Raw genomic sequence first — 21432 nt, forward strand, 5'->3', positions numbered from 1 at the left:
CTGCCAGAAAGAAGCTGCCGTGATATAAACAGTGCAGCTGAGGATGCACATTTCGTTTCTGTAACATGAAGTACCTGTGTTTAGTCTCTTGGGTAGGGCCCTACCAAATTCACGGTCCATTTTGGTAAATTTCACAGTCGTGGGATTTTTAAAAATCTTAAATTTCACAGTTCTAGCTATTTAAATCTGAAATGTCACCATGTTGTAACTGTGGGGATCCCAAAAGAGGATCATGGGGGGGTCTCGAGGCTGGGGGGGGGTCACAGTATTGCCACCTTTACTTCTGCACTGATACTGGCAGTGGCGCTACCTTTAGAGCTGGGCTCCCAGACGGCAGCCACGGAGCTTTCTGCTGCTGGGGGAGGTTCCTGGAAGTGGGTCTGATCTGGCCCTGCGAGCAGCCCCTGGAGGGGACGAAGTCCTGTTCCTCCCCAGCACAGCCAGAACTAGCAGCTAGAGCCTGGGGCATGGTCAGAGCCCTTACCCGGGGCGCTCCCAGCCCTGCCCCTCCCCGTCTCCAGGTCCAGCACTCGGAGGTTTAAAGGGCCTTGAGCTGGCAGTTTGGGGGGTGACAGAGGGGGTTCCCTCCTGACCACAGTGCCCTGGGCAGTTGCCCATATCACTCACCCTTTAAGTTGCCCCCCACCCCTCCAGACCATGCCACCCTCACTTCTGCACTGTTGCTGGCAGCCGCACTGCCTTCAGAGCTGGGCACCAGACCAGCAGCTGCTGCTGTTTGGCTGCCCAGCTCTGAAGGCAGTGTACACATAAGGGTGGCACTACTGTGGCGCGCACAGCCAGATTTCACAGGGGAGACCAGATTTCACGGTCTGTGATGCGTTTTTCATGATGATGAATTTGGTAAAGCCCCACTCATGGGGTGGGATTGTGGCTTTAGGCAGAGCAGAATCCCAGGAGGTGCTGGGAGTCAGGTGCCCCTCGCAGTCACAGTCCTCCCCTCCGTCCTTCTCACTGGGCTGGGCCCTTGAGGTGTAATTTATAACTGCCCTAAATCTGCCGTAAGTTACTCCCTGTGCTGCTTCCCCGGGTACCCAGGGCTGGAAGGCACCTGGCCACCACCTGCCCTTTTGCCTGAGGGGAGCCTTGTCTGTGCCTGCCGGGGGTCAGTTCCCCAACTCCACTGGCCACACGCGCTCGCTGCTGGGCCTGCAGTCAGTGCAGGGTAGCAACAGGCCCACTGTGCCCTCAAGATTTACTATTTGCAAAGGAACAGTAACATCCCTGCCCCAGCTTACCAGGTCCAGCTCAGATCACTGCTCCGCTTAACACACAGCACTGACACATGCTCATAGTGAAATCACGCATCAGTTCAACAAAGCTGAGATTCAAGTAGAACTGACGGAAACAAATGGTTACATATAAACAAAGTCATAACGTGTTCTAGAGCTTAGACTGAATTAACAAGCTAGGCTCCTGTCTAACCAAGTCCTGCTCACCCGAAATCCTTGCAGCGCTTTACAGCCAGGCAGGCTGTGACCCTTCTTTCATGAGACGTGTGTACTGTCAGTTTGTCTCCAAGGGGAAGGATCCAGTGGGTCTCTGCGTGCCAAGATAGACCAGACCAATCCTTTGTCTTTACGCTTAAACAGGACAGACTGACACCCTCTCCCCCCCCCCCCCCCCCGCTGTTAGGTTCTTCCTGTAGATTTCATCTTTTGTGGATTTTGTAATCTCATTTTGCACCTGGCTCAGTGCGCAAATAGGTGTCCAACGTCAGGCGACAATACACTGCTGGCCAGACAGGGAGGTAACTTCAGTTACTGCCTGTCTGAAAGGAAAATCTGAGGTACATCACCTCCTGTGACCTTCCTTAACTCCAAGACCTTCAGGGAATCATTGTCAGTCTAGATACATGTTGTACTTAAAGTACTGCACAGGATCTTTTCAGGGGGAATAAGGCAAAACACCACATTTATTAGTAATACATGTATTCATTAACACTGTATCATATGCATATATTACACTTACACTCACACACAAACACACTCCGTCTTGTTGTTACCAATTAGTTGCTCCCCTTAACTTCACTGGCCAGGTGAGTTAGATGGGGGAGGGGGTGGAGCCAGGCTTCTGCCGATCCGGATCGATGCTCCCATGTTGACAAGACGAGACCCGGCGTCCTCTGCAAGACACCTCACTTTTATAGCAGCTTTTCTCTTATGCAAATCTATACCAGATTCAAACTTTGTGTCTGTGTCCATTGGTCCTTTGTGCTGTTTTCTTTTGAGTGTTGTCCCAATGCTGCAAAGAGGGTGTTTCCAAAAGAAGGTGCTTGCTTCTAACCCCGAGGCGGTCGGTATGTCTGCTTGTCTTTAATGAGCCCACTTGACACGTTTTATTGTCCTTGGGTCTGGCTCCCAACCCCTCTCCAACAGTTGAGGCTGTCTGGAGGTGCTGCCTTCCATGCCTTGCTCATCCACACCTCATTCATTCAACAGGGCAATTGATTAAGAGTGGGGGGGTGGGGGGAGAGCTCTTGTTCTACTGCTAGCAAAAAAATTTTTCTTCTATCTTATTCTATTCTTACGGGCTATAATATTATACCAAGGGCAATGCAAAGTTTCTAAATGAGGCTTTGATACAAAGTCCCATGAAAACAGAGGTCACACGTGGGTAGACCCACCACAAGGTTATATGAAGAGGCACAATGTAAAGTCATATGAAAATTATCAGAGATTTATCTACATACACAGCTCCTTACATAGAATCTGTACAGACGTCTCACACTGATTATGGTGACCATTGGGCTACTGGCTCTTGGTACAGACCTCACATGCCCCCTTTGAACTATTACGTAGACCAGTGGTTCTCAGCCAGGGGTACACATACCCCTGGGGGTACGCAGAGGTCTTCCCGGGGGTACCGCAACTCACCCAAATATTTGCCTAGTTTTAAAACAGGCTACATAAAAAGCACCAGTGAAGTCAGCACAAACTAACATTTCAGACAGACACTGACTTGTTTATACTTCTCTATATACTATACACTGAAATGGAAGTACAGATATTTATATTTCCATTGATTTATATGATATGGTAAAAATGAGAGAGTCAGCCATTTTTCAGTAATAGTGGCTGTGAAGCTTCTGAAGTTTTACGTCTGATTTTGTAAGCGAGTAGTTTTTAAGTGAGGTGAAACTTGAGTTTCACTTTATAAGTGAGGTGACAAATCAGACTCCTGAAAGAGGTACAGTCGTCTGGAAAGGCTGAGAACTACTGATGTAGAGATCAGACCCAGGGGATCCCTGTAAAACCTTCTGTGCTGCCTGCCAGTTGGCACCAAGGGGTCCCTGGTACCCTGTGTTTAGTCTCATGCGTAGGGCCCTACCAAATTCATAGTCCATTTGGTAAATTCCAGTCATGGGATTTTTAAAAATCTTAAATTTCACATACATGTGGGTCATACACACCTTGCCCCCAAACCCCCTCTCTGGGCAGGCTCAGCTCCTCTGTCCTGTAAGGAGGGAACTGAAGCCAAGACCCTGCTCTAATGCTGTCTGCAGTGTGTTGAGAGGGTGAGTGCCAGCCTCAGGGCAGACAGCTGGGAACCAGGGCACAAACCCCAAACTGGCTGAGAGTTCTAGACAGATTTCACCAACCAAACATCCAGTGTAAACTCCTCCGGCACCGTACCAGCCTAACCATGCAGTCCCCTTGGGTACTCCAATCTGTCTCGCCACCCAGGTGAGCCTGCCTTTGTGAGATAGATAGTCTCTTACACTCTGAATAAGCTGAATACTGTTGTGATTCTCAGTCCCACAGGTCCAGGCACCCCAGGTGAACTGCACCTTAAATGTCACACCAAAGAGCACATGTAACCAGTCTTGTTATATGACCATTTATTAAAAAGGAAATCTCTTATTTACAAGGCTAAAGCAGATGAACATTTATATATATATATATATTATATATATATATATATATATATATATATATACACATACATACATATACATACACACACACATACATATATACACACACACACCTAGGCTACAATCTTAAGTTTCAAAAGGTAACAGAAGCATCGATAGCAGTGATACTCAGAGCTCAGCGGTTCAAGAGCGAAATTGGCTCTTTTGGGTAACGTTGATCGCCACAGTCGTGTGAATTCACTGTTTCATTTACTGTAGTACTACTATTTAAACAGAAGGGATGGGAAAATATTTGCTGCTAGAATTTATATAAAAAACTAACTTAGTGCAACTTGATAACTTAGTGGCTAATACCATAGTAAAAGCATCCTGATTGGTTAATAATTAAATCATAGTGTTTTAATATCCTGGGCTACAAAGAGCAACAGGAAACACATTAAAGAGTCATTTGCTGCAGTCTGTGTATCACTGGTCCATAATAAACTTCGTCCTTTAGGGCTAACCCAGGCTAAGCAGCTGGGGATCTCTTGTTTACACCTAGAAAACCTTGCCTCCCAGCGTTCAAGCAGCATCGAGATACAAGAAGGAACTGAATCAATCCACCTCCTCCCTTGTGCTCTGAGCTGCTGGAGATCAGCACTTCACACTCCTTAATGCACTCTCCTGTCTGGTGATTTACAGAGTCAGAGACTCCCAAAACAAACTCTCCAATATTACCTTACAATGTGGGATACGGGTGTCAGAAGAAATGAGATTAATGCTGCAGCAGCTCACAAGCATTCACTAATGGCTAAACACATTCTTATAACGCTAATACCTATTTTAACACCCAGGTGAGCCAGCCTGACCCCAGCTGGGTATTTCTCAGGGTCCCATTGAGACATGGGGACTTTGGCATGAGCTGGCACCTGGTCTGCGTGTGTCACACTTACCCACTCCCTGCCCTCTTCCACCCACTGGGCTCCAGGAAGGGATTCAGACATTTCTCCCATTACTCCTACATACCAGGCCGTAGGTGTCCCACAAGTGTAACAGGTTCTACTCCCTTGGCAGGTGCAGCGCTCTTAAAACTAAAAATGGAAAATTTAAGCCAGTTTAAAACATCCAGGCTTTTATCCAAACAATATCTGGCAACAAAAAACAGGAATTGGTGGTGTAACCCTGCAAACTTCAAAATCAATCAGGTTTTCAAAACACCCCAAATACTGACCCATTTTAAAAAAATAAATAAAATCTTGTTAAAAAGTTTCTTGGGGGGGATGGAGAACATACCCCTCAGCTCTATTCCAGTCCACAGAATATGAATGATGAATATTTTAAAAAGATTCCATAGACAATTTTCTATAGTAAAAAGCTTTTGTGGGGGAATGTTAGGGCAGTGAAAGTCGAGGCTGGTGTCTTGGCTCAGTTAGGTAGAGTCCCTGGTCCAGCTGCAGTAGCTTGGAAAGACTTGACCTGAGCAGTTTCACTGGCAGAAAACACTGGGGGGGGGGGGGGGGGGGGGGGGGGGGGGGGGGGGGAGAGAGAGAGAAGAGGCGGCAAGACGTGCAAATGGCTTTTCTGGTTTTCACTTGAATCAGTGCTCTGCAGAGCATCCCCGGATATTCTGGAATTGCTCAGATGTGATATTGTAAAGAGATCAGTCCGGCTTTTCCAGGACTAATTCTACAGTATTCTTCTTACGAGTCCCCTTTTGCAGCAGCCTCCTTTGCCTCTGTAAACGCACTGGGTTTGGTGCAGATCCAGTGTCTCTCACTGGTGCATGGCAAACTGCTGGCCCCACCCAGATCATTCAGATACGCGCAGTCACCTCGTCCTCCTATCAGAAACCTGTAAGACAGAACCAGGGAGCTGGTGTCAGGTATGAGTTGGGCGTTTCCTATCAGTCACAGACAGGGGGAGACACTCACATGCAGGGAGCTGCTGCACTCTCAACCTCTCATGATTCCCCCTCCTGCACCAGGAACAGGCCTCACCCCCAGCGCCCCACAGCAGAAGGGGATAGTTAGAAAGGGGGCAGTGGGGCCAGGAGAGGTTTGAGATCAACTGGCCTCCATGGAGCATTTATGCTGGGGGGATATTTTAAAAGACGGTTACTCACCGTTGTAACTGTTGTTCTTCGAGATGTGTTGCTCATATCCATTCCATTAGGGTGTGTGCGCGCCGCGTGCACGATCGTCGGAAGATTTTTACCCTAGCAACACCGGCGGGTCGGCTGTGGAGCCCCCTAGAGTGGCGCCTTCATGGCGCTGAATATATACCCCAGCCGACCCGGCGCCCCCTCAGTTCCTTCTTGCCGGCTACTCCGACAGTGGGGACGGAGGGCGGGTTTGGAATGGATATGAGCAACACATCTCGAAGAACAACAGTTACAACGGTGAGTAACCGTCTTTTCTTCTTCGAGTGCTTGCTCATATCCATTCCATTAGGTGACTCCCAAGCCCAACTTAGGTGGTGGGGTCGGAGTGAGACATTGCTGCGTGCAAAACCGCTGATCCAAAGGCAGCATCGTCCCTGGACTGCTGCACTAGTGCATAGTGTTCTGTAAACGTGTGGACTGACGACCAAACCGCAGCTCTACAAATGTCCTGGATCGGAACTTGCGCCAGGAAAGCCGTCGAGGACGCTTGGGCCCTCGTGGAGTGAGCGGTGAGGTGTGGTACTGAGACACCTGCCAGGTCGTAGCAAGTCCGGATGCAAGACGTAATCCAGGAGGATAGGCGTTGTGAGGAGACCGGTGAGCCTTTCATTCGGTCAGCCACTGCAACGAAGAGTTGCGTCGTCTTTCTAAAGGGCCTTGTGCGGTCAATGTAGAAGGCCAGGGCCCTGCGTACGTCCAGGGAATGCAAACGTTGATCCTGGCGAGAAGCATGTGGTTTAGGGTGAAAAACCGGGAGAAATATATCCTGGTTGATATGAAATGGAGAAACCACCTTAGGGAGAAATGCAGGATGTGGGCGGAGCTGCACTTTATCCTTATGGAAAACTGTGTAAGGGGGCTCGGATGTAAGCGCCCTGAGTTCAGAAACGCGCCTTGCTGAGGTGATGGCTACGAGGAAGGCTGTCTTCCAGGACAGGTACAGAAGTGAACAGGTGGCCAGTGGCTCGAATGGAGGACCTGTGAGCTTGGAGAGAACCAGGTTGAGGTCCCACGTCGGAACGGGCTGACGTTGTTGTGGGTACATCCGGTCTAAGCCCTTGAGGAATCTAACGACCATCGGGTTAGAGAATACCGAGGACGCGAGTTCCCCTGGATGGAAGGCCGATATAGCGGCCAGGTGAACTCTAATTGAAGATATCGCCAACCCTTGCTGTTTTAGGGAGAGGAGATATTCCAAAATGAGAGGGATAGGTGCGTGCAATGGGGACGTGGCTCGTTGTTCGCACCAACAGGAGAACCGCTTCCACTTGGCCAAGTATGTGGTCCGTGTTGAGGGCTTCCTACTGCTCAGCAGAATCTGTTGGACAGAGTGAGAACACTGTTGCTCTGCCTGGGTGAACCATGGAGCAGCCACGCCGTGAGGTGGAGTGATTGCAGGTCGGGGTGACGCAGCCGGCCGTGGTTCTGCGTGATGAGATCCGGATACAACGGAAGCGGGATCGGTGTCTGAACCGAGAGTTCCAACAGCGTGGTGTACCAATGTTGTCTCGGCCACGCTGGAGCGATCAGAATCACCTGTGCCTGGTCTCTGCGCAATTTGAGCAGTACCTTGTGGACCAGAGGAAACGGAGGGAAGGCATAAAACAGGTGGTCTTTCCAGGGAAGGAGAAACGCATCCGAGAGGGAGCCCGGAGCTCGACCTTGCAGGGAGCAGAACACGTGGCACTTCCTGTTGTCTCGAGATGCAAACAGGTCTATCTGGGGAAACCCCCACTTCTGGAAGACGGAATGTATGATGTCCGGACGGATAGACCACTCGTGCGTTTGAAAGGACCTGCTGAGCCGGTCCGCTAAAGTGTTCTGGACTCCAGGGAGGAACGATGCCGTGAGATGGATTGAGTGGGCGATGCAGAAGTCCCACAGGCGAATGGCCTCTTGGCATAGAATTGACGAACGTGCTCCTCCTTGCTTGTTGATGTAAAACATGGCCGTGGTGTTGTCGGTGAGAACTAACACACAGCGGCCACGTAGGAGATTGAGAAATGCCTGGCACGCCAGGCGCACCGCCATCAGTTCCCGAACATTGATGTGTAGGGCTAGCTGAGGTGCAGTCCACATGCCCTGGGTATGGTGCTCGTTGAGATGTGCGCCCCAACCCAGAGATGAAGCGTCTGTGACCAGGTGCAAAGAGGGTTGTGGGGCGTGAAACGGCATCCCCTCGCAAACCACATTGTGATCTAGCCACCATGTGAGGGAGGTCAGGACCGAGTTCGGGATTGTGACCACCATATTCAGGCTGTCCCGATGTGGGCGGTATATTGATGACACCCAGGTCTGGAGTGGGCGAAGCCGAAGTCTGGCATGCCTGGTTACGTACGTGCATGAAGCCATGTGACCCAGGAGGGTAAGGCACGACCTCACCGTGGTAGTTGGGAAGGCCTTGAGTCCCTGGATGAGGCTCGTGATGGTGCAAAAGCGATTGTCTGGCAGGATGGCTTGTGCGCGTCTGGAGTCTAGAACCGCACCGATGAATTCTATTCTCTGGGTAGGTTCTAGAGTGGATTTGTCCTTGTTGAGTAAGATACCCAACTTGTTGAATGTGCGCACTATTATGTGGACGTGATCGCGAACTTGTTCCTTGGTGCGACCGCGTACCAGCCAGTCGTCTAGGTACGGGAACACCTGTATCCCTTGCCGACGAAGGTGCGCTGCCACGACAGCCATACATTTCGTGAAGACCCGTGGGGCCGAAGATAGTCCGAAGGGAAGGACTGCAAATTGGTAGGGCACCCTGTTTACCACGAATCGGAGGAAGCGTCTGTGAGGCGGGAAAATAGCAATGTGAAAGTATGCGTCTTTCATGTCGAGGGCGGCAAACCAGTCTCCAGGATCGAGGGAAGGGATAATGGCCCCCAGAGAGACCATGCGGAACTTCAACTTTACTACGAATTTGTTGAGTCCGCGCAAGTCCAAGATGGGTCGCAGACCTCCTTTGGACTTGGGGATGAGGAAATAACGGGAATAGAATCCCCTGCCCCTTAATTCCACTGGAACCTCCTCTATGGCCCCCATAGCGAGGAGCGTAGAAACTTCCTGTATAAGAAGTTGCTCGTGAGAAGGGTCCCTGAAGAGGGACGGGGAAGGGGGGGAGGAGGGGGGGATAGAAGAAAACTGGATAGCGTATCCCCTCTCCACCGTGCGGAGGACCCAACGGTCCGAAGTTATAAGGGACCAAGCACGGTGGAAGTGGGAGAGGCGATCCCGAAAGGAGGGGGCTGGATCCTGGGGGATGACTGGGGCGCCGTCCTCGACCGCACCTTCAAAAGTTCTGCCTGGGGCCTGAAGGTGGTCGAGGTGGCCCTTGGTTCTGGCCGGGTTGAGGGCCGGTCCACCTTCTTCTACCACCTCGCCCTCGCCTCCGGTTCGAGTCCTGTCTCTGACGAGGCGGGGGGGGGTAGAAGCGCTGAGGTTGCGGCCTAAATGGCCTGCGCTGGGGGCCCACAACGTGCATCCCCAGGGAGCGCATGATTGTTCTCGAGTCCTTGAGGCTCTGCAGGCGAGAGTCCGTCTTATCCGAGAACAATCCATGACCCTCAAAAGGCAGATCTTGTAGGGTTTGCTGCAGCTCCGGAGGCAAACCCGAAACCTGAAGCCAGGAGATCCTGCGCATAGCGATACCCGAAGCCAGGGTCCTCGCCGCTGAGTCTGCAATGTCCAAGGAGGCCTGCAAGGAGGTCCGAGCCACCTTCTTGCCCTCCTCTACCATGGCTCCAAACTCTTCCCTGGACTCTTGGGGAATCAACTCCTTAAACTTCCCCATAGAGTTCCAGGAGTTGAAATTGTAGCGGCTCAGTAGCGCCTGTTGGTTCGCCGCTCTAAGTTGTAGCCCTCCGGCTGAGTAGACCTTACGGCCAAACAGGTCGAGCCGCTTAGCCTCCTTTGATTTAGGCGCTGCAGCCTGCTGGCCGTGGCGCTCTCGTGCATTCACTGATTCCACCACCAGTGAGCACGGTTGGGGGTGGGTATACAAGTACCCATAGTCCTTAGAGGGGACAAAGTATTTTCTTTCCACCCCTCTCGCTGTGGGTGGAATGGAGGCAGGAGTTTGCCATATCGTATCCGCATTCGATTGGATCGTGCGGATCAGAGGTAACGCCACCCTCGATGGGGCATCTGCTCCAAGGATGTTCACGATCGGGTCGTGCACCTCCACTATCTCCTCCGCCTGCAGGTCCATATTACGGGCCATCCTACGCAGGAGATCCTGGTGAGCCCGAAGATCTATCGGAGGGGGACCCGTACATGAAGTGCCCGCCACTGCCTCGTCCGGAGAGGAGGAAGAGGATGCCTCCGGTGGTACCGGATCCAAGGGGGGGTCCTGATCCCCTTGCTCTTGGGCCGGGGCATCACCTGCACTTGGGTCCCTGGTGTCGGGTGGCGTGGACACCGAAGCCTCCATGCCTCCTGGCGGAGGCCGAGAGATGGTGGATTCTGGGGCCCTTCTAACCGAGTGACCCGAGCGAGAGGTCGATGGTATCGGAGCCCCTTGCTCTTGGTGGTATGCCCACGGGGTCCAAAACGACCAGTGAGATGGTCCATGAGATTGGTCCTCTGCCATCTCTTGCCAGTGGCCGAAATTTTGTTCATCGGCGTGCCCTTGAGGGGGGTATGCCGATCTCGACAGGTCCTCCGAGGAGCGAGACACCGATCTAGACGGCCATGGCGGTGCCGAGAGAGATGAAACCATCCCGGTGGGCTGCGGTGCCGCACGGTGCCGGTCCGGAGATGATCTATCTCTGCGCGGTGCCGGCGATCGGTGCCGGGACCGCGACCGGTGCCGATGACCTCGTCGGTGCCGGGAGTCGGATCTGGACCTCGACGAGGACCTGGAGTATGCCCGGTGCCGGGAGCGACCCCTCGACGTCGAGCGCCGACCGTAGCGGTGCCGAGAACTACGTCTCGACGTTGATCGGTGCCGACGATCATGTCGGTGCCGAGACGAAGAGCGGTGCCGCGAAGAAGATCTTGGCCGCGAGTACGACCGGTGCCGAGACGATATTCGGTGCCGGGACTGCGAGCGGCGTGGGGACCTGCTTCGGGACCTGGACCGGTGCCGAGGTTCCAGCCCTTGTGATGGCGGGCGCATCAAGGCAGGTTTCCCCCTCGACTGGACCGGGCGAGTCAACGGTGCAGTCGGTGCCGGTGGCTGAGGCGGTGCCGGCTCCGTGAGAGCTATTAAGTCTCTCGCCGCCGCGAAGGTCTCTGGAGTCGACGGGAGGCACTGTATCACCGCCGGCCTGGGGGGAGACGCTATTTGCACCGGACTCAACGGCCTCGGCGCCGGAGTCGACGGTGCCGGAGGCACCTGTTTTCGTTGCTCCACCGGTGGACGCGGCTCTACCCCCGACACTGGGGGAGCTGGCGTCTTCGGCACTGATGTCCCCGTCTTATGGGCTTTTTTATGCCCTGGGGATAAGGACCGGCGCCGAGGCACTTGCTGTGTCTGCGGTGCCGACGAGGTCCGGTGCCGGGGAGGCTTGTCTGACGCCACTCGCGTGGTCGTCGCAGCCGGTGCCGCCGGGGCACTGCGCACCGAGGTGCTAGGTGCCGGGGCCTTGCTCGTGGAAGGAGCGTCCGGGCTAAGAGCCGCCTCCATCAGAAGTTGCCTGAGCCGAAAGTCCCGCTCCTTCTTGGTTCTCGGACGAAAGGCCTTACAGATTTTACACTTGTCTGTCTGGTGTGACTCTCCCAGGCACTTCAGACAAGATTCGTGCGGGTCGCTCGTGGGCATAGGTTTAGCGCAGGAGGCGCACAGCTTGAAGCCGGGAGCGTTGGGCATGAGCCCGGCCCCGCGGCCGGGGGAGAAAGGGGGGAGACGACCCCCTTAATCCCCTGGACTATTTAGAACAACTTTAAAACTACTTAACTAACTTACAACAAACTCTAAGACTATAACTATAACTACAACTATGATACAACAAGATAAGCTAGGGAAAGTGGAGAACAGCTAAGCAGCGCTCCACAGTTCCAACGACCGTCAGGGGCGGTAAGAAGGAACTGAGGGGGCGCCGGGTCGGCTGGGGTATATATTCAGCGCCATGAAGGCGCCACTCTAGGGGGCTCCACAGCCGACCCGCCGGTGTTGCTAGGGTAAAAATCTTCCGACGATCGTGCACGCGGCGCGCACACACCCTAATGGAATGGATATGAGCAAGCACTCGAAGAAGAACCCCAGTTCCTGCTCCCCCCACACCCCCAGCTGGCTCTGAATGGGCCCCTGCAGGCCCAACCCACCCAAACTGCCCCGGGCGCAGGTTCCAGGTGACTGTCAGCGTGGCGAGGAGCAGCAGTAACGCCACACACAAGAGCTGGGTGCAGGGCTCCCTGGACAGTTTACAGTAGCTCTCAGGCCAGAGGACTGTCAAGACAGCCCTCTCCAATACAGCCTGTTTTGAAGTTTGCAGGAGCAAAACGCCAGCAGCACACAGACTGCAGCACACACCCAGTGGCCGTGGTGTGACCCCAGCCACTCACACAGAGCTTCCTGTGAGAGCTGGAGGCCAGCACTTCCCCCCTGGGAACAGGGCAGGATCCTGCCCCATGGTCCCATCCTGGCTACACAGTAGCCACATGGTGGGCTAGGAGGAGGCCCAGCACTGCTCTTTGAACAGGCTGGGATCTCCCCTCCCCCGACCACCAGCCTCTGGCTCCAGGTGGTTGGGATCTGGCCCAGAGAAGGGAGAACCCAGCCCCCCAAGTCCCTGAGCAGATGGCTCTGGGACCCCCCCCCCACCCGCATCACCCCAGTACAGCTCTTATGGGGTGGCAACGATGCACCCAGAGCCTTCTGCTGAGGTGGCCCCCCAGGGCGGTGGAATCCGAGTCTGTAGCCCTGGGCTCTGAGGCTCGCTGCCGTGGGTGTTTATTGCAGTGCAGACGTGCCCTGAGCGCTCAGGATATCAGTGCTGTGTCTGCAGTGCAGCTGGGAGAGCAGCTCCCAGCCCAGGCAGACTGGCTTGTGCTAGCTCCGGTTAATAGCAGCAGGAACACTGATGTAGGCGGCAGCTTGAGCCAGACACCCGATCTTGGACCAGGGGTGGGTAGGTGGCCTGCTACCAGGCACAGTGTAGACAGACCCTCCTCCCCCAGCAGGCTTCCTAACACAAGGCTCCACAATGCTATCACAAAGGCAGGCTCTGCCGACACCAGGGCATTCTTGCTGGAACATAAGACAATATTTGACTGGGATCAAATAACAGGTTGTCAACTGACCAGCTTCCTAAGCTGACTGTGGGCACATTTTCCAGCTTCCCACCAACCACACAGGCCTTTTTAAAAATGCGATTCTGCTGTAAGCACATAAGAGCGGCCACACTGGGTCAGACCAACGGTCCATCTAGCCCAGTGTCCCATCCTCCGATATTGGCCAATGACAGGTGCTTCACAGGGAATGAACAGAACAGGTCAAACACTGAGTGATCCATCCCCCGTCGAGGTTTAGGGACACCCAGAGCATGTTACACCCTGGATTTGAGGGGTGTGTGTACTCCAAAATGTGATCAAGCTAATTGCAACCATATATGTGCATTCAGTCACCATGAATTAATAAAACAGACCACATAGTTAAGGGTTAATTTGAAAAACAGGCTTTTAGAGGCCAGGTCAAAACTAGCCGGCATTTTCTATTAATCAGAATGGGAGGAGGGGAGGAAAAAAAGCCAACAATTGAGACAAAGAAAATAACTGGACAGAAAACCTTGAATTTGGGAGCCTTTGATATAGAAGTCTAATTATGAAGAAGATTGTTAGGAATATTTGTTGAGAAGTTGTTTGACAGTTAGGAAAAGTGCTGATTTACTAGGGGGTCACTATGACCTGTGTGTTTTGTAGAAGTCAGTTATAAGAGACTAGCTAATACAGTGTACTTCAGAGCAGCAATCCTCTCAAGCCATCTTAAGAGACTTTTTCCTGACGCTTTTTCTCCCCGGCAGGTGAGCAACTGGCCACCGTGAACCTGCTGTAAATTACTCAATACTCTTCGGGATTTTCTGTAGATATTTGGGATGTTCTAAACCCGTTGGTTATGTCGGTGTGGGCGTAAATCTGATAAACTGCAGCTTTAGATAGAGCCCACTTACTTGCATTAATCCTTCATCAGATGGAATTGCTGTGTTCCCATTGATTTATTCCTGACACCACCTGGAGTGAAACTGTTAAGTTACTGCTGCTGTGGGTTCTGATAACCCTGGGTAACAAAAGGGGTCACATCCCTGACAATCTTGTCTAATAGGAACTGGTAGACCTATCCTCTGTGAACTTAATTCTTGTTTGAACCCAGTTATATTTTTGGCCTTTACAACATCCCCTGGCAAAATCCACAGGCTGACTGTGTTGTGTGAAGAAGAACTTCCTTTTGTTTGTTTTAAACCTGCTACCTATTAATGTCATCGGGTGACCCCTAGTTCTTGTGTTGTGTGAAGGAGTAAACAACACTTCCTTATTTACTTTCTCCACACCAGTCATGATTGTATGACCTCTATCTTGTCCCTCCTTAGTTGTCTGTTGTCCAAAAACAGTCTTTTTAATCTCTCCTCACAGGGAAGCTGTTCCATACCCCTAATCATTTTCATTACCCTTCTTTCTACTATTTATAATTCTAACATAGCTTTTTGGAGATAGGTGACCAGAACAGCACACAGTATTCAAGGTGTGGGCATACCATGGATTTACATAGTGGTATTATGATATTTTCTGTCTTATTACCTATTCCTTTCCTAATAGTTTTTAAAGAATGCTTTTTTTGCCTCTAACCACCTCTTATTCTGCTGTTTAGCCATGCTGGCTTTTTTTTTTTTTTTTTTTTTTTAATTATTTGGGAGTAGACATTTAGTTTGAGCCTCTATTATGGTATTTTAAAATAGTCTCCATACAGTTTGCAGGCATTTCACCTTGCGACAATTCCTTTCAATTTCCCATTAACTACCTTCTAATCTTTGTGTAGTTCCCCATTTTGAAGTTAAATGCCACTGTGTTGGGTTTCTTTGGCATTCTCTTCCTCCCCGCCCCCCACTACAAGGATGTTAAATGTATGGTCGCTACTACAGATGTGGTCTCCTCATCTCAAAAAAGATATACTGGCATTAGAAAAGGTTCAGAAAAGGGAAACTAAAATGATTAGGGGTTTGGAATGGGTTCCATATGAGGAGAGATTAAGGAGGCTAGGACTTTTCAGCTTGGAAAAGAGGAGACTAAGGGGGGATACGATAGAGGTATATAAAATCATGAGTGGTATGGAGATAGTGAATAAGGAAAAGTTATTTACTTGTTCCCATAATATGAGAACTAGAGGCCAACAAATGAAATTAATGGGCAGCAGGTTTAAAACAAATAAAAGGAAATTCATCTTCATGCAGCACACAGTCAACTTGTGGAACTCCTTGCCTGAGGAGGTTGTGAAGGCTAGGACTATAACAGCATTTAAAAGACAACTGGATAAATTCATGGTGGTTAAGTGCATTAATGGCTATTAGCCAGGATGGGTAAGGAACGGTGTCCCTAGCCTCTGTCTGTCAGAGGGTGGAGATGGATGGCAGTAGAGAGATCACTTGATTCCCTGTTCTGTTCACTCCCTCTGGGGCACCTGGCACTGGCCATTGTCAGAAGACAGGACACTGGGCTGGATGGACCTTTGGTCTGACCCAGTACGGCCGTTCTTATGTTCTTTTACTGCGGATAGTCCAGAATTCAACCTGCTATTGGTTCAAGTGGGGTTGGTTATTTGATCCCACTGAAATCAGGCTTGGGATATCGTCTGGGCTATCTCTGCTGTACCCCAGTTCCCATGGCAGCCCCAGGCACTCAGCACTTGTGACTATCAGGCACCTTTAGCATAGATGCCTCATTACAAATTCAGGGGCCTCACTACAGCCAGACAGATCTGAAGGCTTCGGCCAATCTCCCAGGAGGAGACACTGGCTTCCACCCATCACTAATACACGAAGTACATAAGAACCCGAGCGCTCTTTGGCTGTTTCCACAGCACTGACTGCATCCCTGAACTCCCAAAGCCCAGGGAATTCACAGAGGACTCACAGGTTGTTGAATTCGGTGCCATTGGCCCATTTCCAGGGCTGCCCCGGGTCCCTCCGGAGGCCGATCCAGTGGTCAAATTTGCCTTTACAGCGCAGCATGAAATCCTAAAACAGCAGCAGCGGGAGAGGTGGTGTCAAAGCCCCTAGCCTGCTGCTCCCCCAGGCTCTGGGCAGGGAATCCCAGGTGTACACGGAAGGGCCCCGAGTGTTTCCAGGGGGTGGCTGGGGATTTTCTCCTCCCGCTTGCCCAGCTCTGGGTAATTCAGTATTAACCCTCCCACCCCAAACCCAGCCCCCCCTCACCCCAATCTGCCCTGGGCTGGGGCAGCTCTTGGGTGCTGCTGGGTCTAAGCTGTCCCCCACACCTCTCCATGCCAGGCCAGGTTCTGTGAAAGCCCCATCTCCTTACAGAGCAGCAGAGCTCCCCTCACCATCACAGGGGAAGGCGAAGGTGAGAGATGATCTGAATAGGGAATGCTGGGAGGAGCCAAAACTGAGAGAAGACACACTCCCCACCGCATCCTCAGCCAGAAGGGGCTAGGGACAGGGCCAAGAGGATCCGCCACCCCCCACCCCCTCCCAGCTGGCTGCCTGTTCGCCTACCCAGGAGCTCTGGCTCTTCAAGTCGAGCTGGGGTCTCAGTCCCCCTCCAGCCCCATACAGCCCAGCAGACACCTGAGCCAGCCCAGCCCTAGAGAGGGACAGTCTCCTGTTGGCAGGGCTGAGACTGGGTGATCCCGCAGTCACACACTGACACTAGAGGAGCCCCAGGTCCAGCCAGGCCTGGCATTCAGTGGCTGGAAGTCCATTCACTCTGGTCTCCCAGCATGAGAGGGCTCAGAGCTGCTCCTCGCCCCCCCAGGGGCAGAGCCCAGGTCCTACTGCAGCAGCAGCCGCTGTGCCAAGGCCAGGCCATTGCAGTGAGTCTCTCACCAGGTCCTGCAGGGTGTCGATCCCAGCCAGGGAGGTGCCGAGGGAGGAGCAGTGTGTCTGGCTGTGGTTCCAGTTCCCTTCAGCCTCAGAGAAATAGTAGCATTTCCCTTGGTACCCGATCCAGTCGTGTGGGCACGCGGGGCCCAGAGCAGCTGAAGAACGTCCAGATAACACTGAAATGAGACAGTAACACGTGGTGTAAGAGGGGAGATGCCCGTCTGTGGGGAGAGATGAGCCGCAGCACCCCAGGCTTCTGAGACTCCCCTGGCAGCTGCGGGGAGGGCGTGAGGGAGCCAGGAGGATGCTGGGAATCCAGCCCCAGAGGGGGGTTATCTGACCCTGGTCTCACTGGGCCACTGTCTCGGGTTCATGTTCATTAGGGATGCAGCTGACAAACAGCTCCTGCTTCAAAGCGCAGAGAACCAGGCCCAAGTGAAGCGTTGAGCAGGGAGCTGCAGAGGGAGGGGACAGTTTTCAAGGGGAAGAAGAGTGACACTGGATGAGAGGTCGAGTTCAGTTGTTTGCCAGGTCTGTTACCCTGATGAATCTGCTAGCCTGGGCCGCTGCCCCCCCCCCCCCCCCCCCGCCTGCTCTGCGCTTGGCTTCCTAGGGGAGGCAGGTTGAGATGACGATGGGAACAAACCAGGAGACTGAACACCCGCTGCCAGGGCCCATCCAGCATAGCCAGACACAGGGCAATGAAGATGCTTGTTACGATATGTTTGCCTGGCAGGAAGGATTCCTGTGACACTCCCAGCCCGGGGGGGACTAACACAGCTCAGAGCATTTCATCCCAGGCAGTTGGAGGTTCAACAGAGCAATGAAAGGCAGGTGAATAACTGAGAAGTGAAGTAACTTTGTCAGGGACACACAATGCCACAAGGTGGCGCCAGAACTCCAGTAACAGGAAATGGCCGGTTACACTGACTGGCCAATTGCAACCTGATGCACTTGGTACCTACAGACATTTCTCCCCCCAGTACAGCAGTTAGAAGCTAGAATACCCAGCTGCTCTGCCTGCAGCATAACCCTTTCAGTGCCAGAGAGAGCAACAGCAGCGGGGCCACCCATAACTCACACCAAGGAACTATTGGCAAGGTCAGCGCAGTAAGTGAATAACCAGAGGCAGGGTTATTAGGGTCACTATGGGGAAGGGGTTGCTAAGCCATTCCAAACACCATGAGTTAGTTAGTGCCCCACCCAAGATTCACTCCTGCTTGCTGTCAGCCTCAGGGGGATCTCCTGTTTCCTTTTTGGGGTGGGGAGGTTGGACCTCAAACCCCTCCAGCCATTTTTGTGCAAGTCACTTTTTTTCTCCCCATGTTGCAACACTAACTCCACAGCTGGGTTTTATGTCTTCCCCTGTGGCTGGGACACATGTAAGCTTGGGAGAATATTAGCAGTTGAGGCAGCGGTGATCAAAGAACGAGCAGGTCATGCACCAGGCATGTATTTCCCTGGAGCTGTAATGGGTGCAGTGTGCCATACATGTTAGTGCTCACACAGAATGGAGCAGGGCAGTCAGTGCATACGATGCTTTATAGTCCTGCTCAGCGTGTGATTTGTGTCACTCATTTCAGGGAGCTGCTGCAGCTGTGGGGCACAATTTTACATCTTGCACAGAAGTGGATATGAGAATATACAGGCCCCTGGGAGAAAGGCTTCCAGGCCTGTGGGCCCATCCAGTACTGCCTAGGAGGGACAGGGCACAGCAAGGAACCCCTGACTGGTGCCATCTCCACTATCTGACCCAACTGTGTCCTGGGGGCTTCCTGCACCCGTAGCTGTGGAAACCCCAAGCTCCCAGATCCCACCTTACGCTGGGTGAGCCAATGCTGCCCATTCCAATAGTTGGCCAGTGCAGCAGGGAGCTGGGATTCACGGCCTGCCTGTAGCAGGGCAGCTGGCACCAGTGTAAGGATGGGGAAGCAAATACCTTGCACAGATGCTCTGGAGCAGTGTGTCCTGCTCTGGTAACTTCCTGCAGTGACCGGAACCAGGGCAAGCCCCTTTCTGCACCACTGCAGTGCATCTATGTTAGCAGTTTGCACCAATTCAACTGCATCAATGTTCTTACATCAGCACAGAGGATTCCTAATGCAGACAGACCTGGATTCACCCCCCTCTGCCAGCTGCTAAACCCTCCTGGTGCCCAGTGATCAGATCCCAGAGCAATAGATAAATCCCACCCCTGACAGTCTCAGTCCCCCCTGCCCCACTACTGGCAGATAGAGCCGGGTTCACATTCACCATGAACAGCCGCCCTCCGCGCTAGCACCCGCTGTCTGTGCAGGTGGGGAAGTCAATAGCGCTATGGGACCCTGCACTTCCGAGATCACTAATTGGTGGGTTTCACACGGCGTTAATGGAGGTGTCTGTGCTGCCTTCTACAGCTCATTCAGTGACACACCAGAACCTGCCAGCCCGGCCCTGGGCACGACCCGGGGCTGCAGGAAGGCCAGGCTGGTACCTCAGGGTGACACGCTGCAGACAGAGGGCCCAGCTCACTGCTTGTAGAACCAATGTGAATGAAATTGTTTTTAAGTTATCCACTGTACCATTGTAACTTCTGTTGCCTACATTGTAACTTTCATTACACTTGCCATTTTGCTACATTGTAACTTCTGTGCCATATTGTAATTCAAACCCCATTTTAAAACGCTTACTCCATTTTGTAAGGGCTTGCTGCAACCTTCATTTTTGCAAACCCTGCTGTAATTTTATTAGTCTAGTTAAGATGTGTGAATGAGGGATGTATGGGTGATAGAATCAACCTCCAGCACCAGCCCGTCCTGATGAGATAACGTTCAAATACCAACGGCTGAAGAACTAGACAACAGCCCTAACTCAAACAAGAAGCATCCACCTTAAAAAGAAACAACAGAAGGAAGATCAAAGCCAGGTCCCAGGCTGACAGTCACGCCTGCAATTGACGGGTGATCAAGTCAAACCCAGAGGCGGCGTGACACAGCGAGACCTAGAGACTTTGAATCCAAAAACTCCTATAAAAAAGGAAGGGTGAGATGAGAGAAAGACGGTTACTCACCGTTGTAACTGTTGTTCTTCGAGATGTGTTGCTCATATCCATTCCATTAGGTGTGCGCGCGCCGCGTGCACGATCGTCGGAAGATTTTTACCCTAGCAACACCGGCGGGTCGGCTGTGGAGCCCCCTAGAGTGGCGCCTTCATGGCGCTGAATATATACCCCAGCCGACCCGGCGCCCCCTCAGTTCCTTCTTGCCGGCTACTCCGACAGTGGGGACGGGGGGCGGGTTTGGAATGGATATGAGCAACACATCTCGAAGAACAGTTACAACGGTGAGTAACCGTCTTTTCTTCTTCGAGTGCTTGCTCATATCCATTCCATTAGGTGACTCCCAAGCCCAACTTAGGTGGTGGGGTCGGAGTGAGACATCGCTGTGTGCAAAACCGCTGATCCGAAGGCAGCATCGTCCCTGGACTGTTGCACTAGTGCATAGTGAGCTGTAAATGTGTGGACTGATGACCAAACTGCCGCTCTACAAATGTCCTGTATCGGAACATGTGCCAGGAAAGCAGTTGAGGAGGCTTGGGCCCTCGTGGAGTGAGCGGTGAGGTGTGGTGCTGAGACACCCGCCAGGTCACAGCAAGTCCGGATGCAAGACGTAATCCAGGAGGATAGGCGTTGTGAGGAGACCGGTGAGCCTTTCATTCGGTCGGCCACTGCGACGAAGAGTTGCGTCGTCTTTCTAAAGTGCTTTGTGCGGTCAATATAGAAGGCCAGGGCCCTTCGTACGTCCAGGGAATGCAAACGTTGGTCCTGGCGAGTGGCATGTGGTTTGGGATAAAAGACCGGGAGAAAGATGTCCTGGTTGATATGAAATGGAGAAACCACCTTAGGGAGAAAGGCAGGATGTGGACGAAGCTGCACTTTATCCTTATGGAAAACTGTATAAGGGGGCTCGGATGTAAGCGCCCTGAGTTCAGAAACGCGCCTTGCTGAGGTGATGGCTACAAGGAAGGCTGTCTTCCAGGATAGGTACAGGAGAGAACAGGTGGCCAGTGGCTCGAATGGAGGACCTGTGAGCTTGGAGAGAACCAGGTTGAGGTCCCACGTCTGAACGGGCTGACGTTGTTGTGGGTACATCCGGTCTAAGCCCTTGAGGAATCTAACGACCATCGGGTTAGAGAATACCGAGGATGCGAGTTCCCCTGGGTGAAAGGCCGATATAGCGGCCAGGTGAACTCTAATTGAAGATATCGCCAACCCCTGCTGTTTTAGGGAGAGGAGATACTCCAAAATGAGAGGAATGGGTGCCTGCAACGGGGACGTGGCTCGTTGTTCGCACCAACAGGAGAACCGCTTCCACTTGGCCAGGTACGTGGTGCGTGTTGAGGGCTTCCTACTGCTCAGCAGAATCTGTTGGACAGAG

The 21432-nt window shown here is 52.5% G+C and overlaps 1 protein-coding gene across 2 annotated transcripts in view; it reads right to left on the reverse strand.

The window, feature by feature from the left end:
* Positions 1-1894: 1894 nt before the first annotated feature.
* The window catches only part of LOC135974927 (C-type lectin domain family 2 member D-like), a 33807-nt gene continuing 14269 nt past the window's right edge, over positions 1895-21432 (reverse strand). For both annotated transcript variants that reach the window (XM_065564264.1, XM_065564265.1), the window contains exons 4-6: positions 17021-17193; positions 16089-16192; positions 1895-5725 (exon numbers count right to left, since the gene is read on the reverse strand). In XM_065564264.1, the coding sequence (XP_065420336.1) occupies positions 5575-5725; positions 16089-16192; positions 17021-17193 (428 nt within the window). In that variant the 3' untranslated portion in view covers positions 1895-5574. The remainder of the gene's footprint in view (positions 5726-16088; positions 16193-17020; positions 17194-21432) is intronic.

The sequence above is a fragment of the Chrysemys picta genome, chromosome 12 (assembly GCF_011386835.1).
Source record: "Chrysemys picta bellii isolate R12L10 chromosome 12, ASM1138683v2, whole genome shotgun sequence".
Taxonomy (NCBI): domain Eukaryota; kingdom Metazoa; phylum Chordata; order Testudines; family Emydidae; genus Chrysemys; species Chrysemys picta.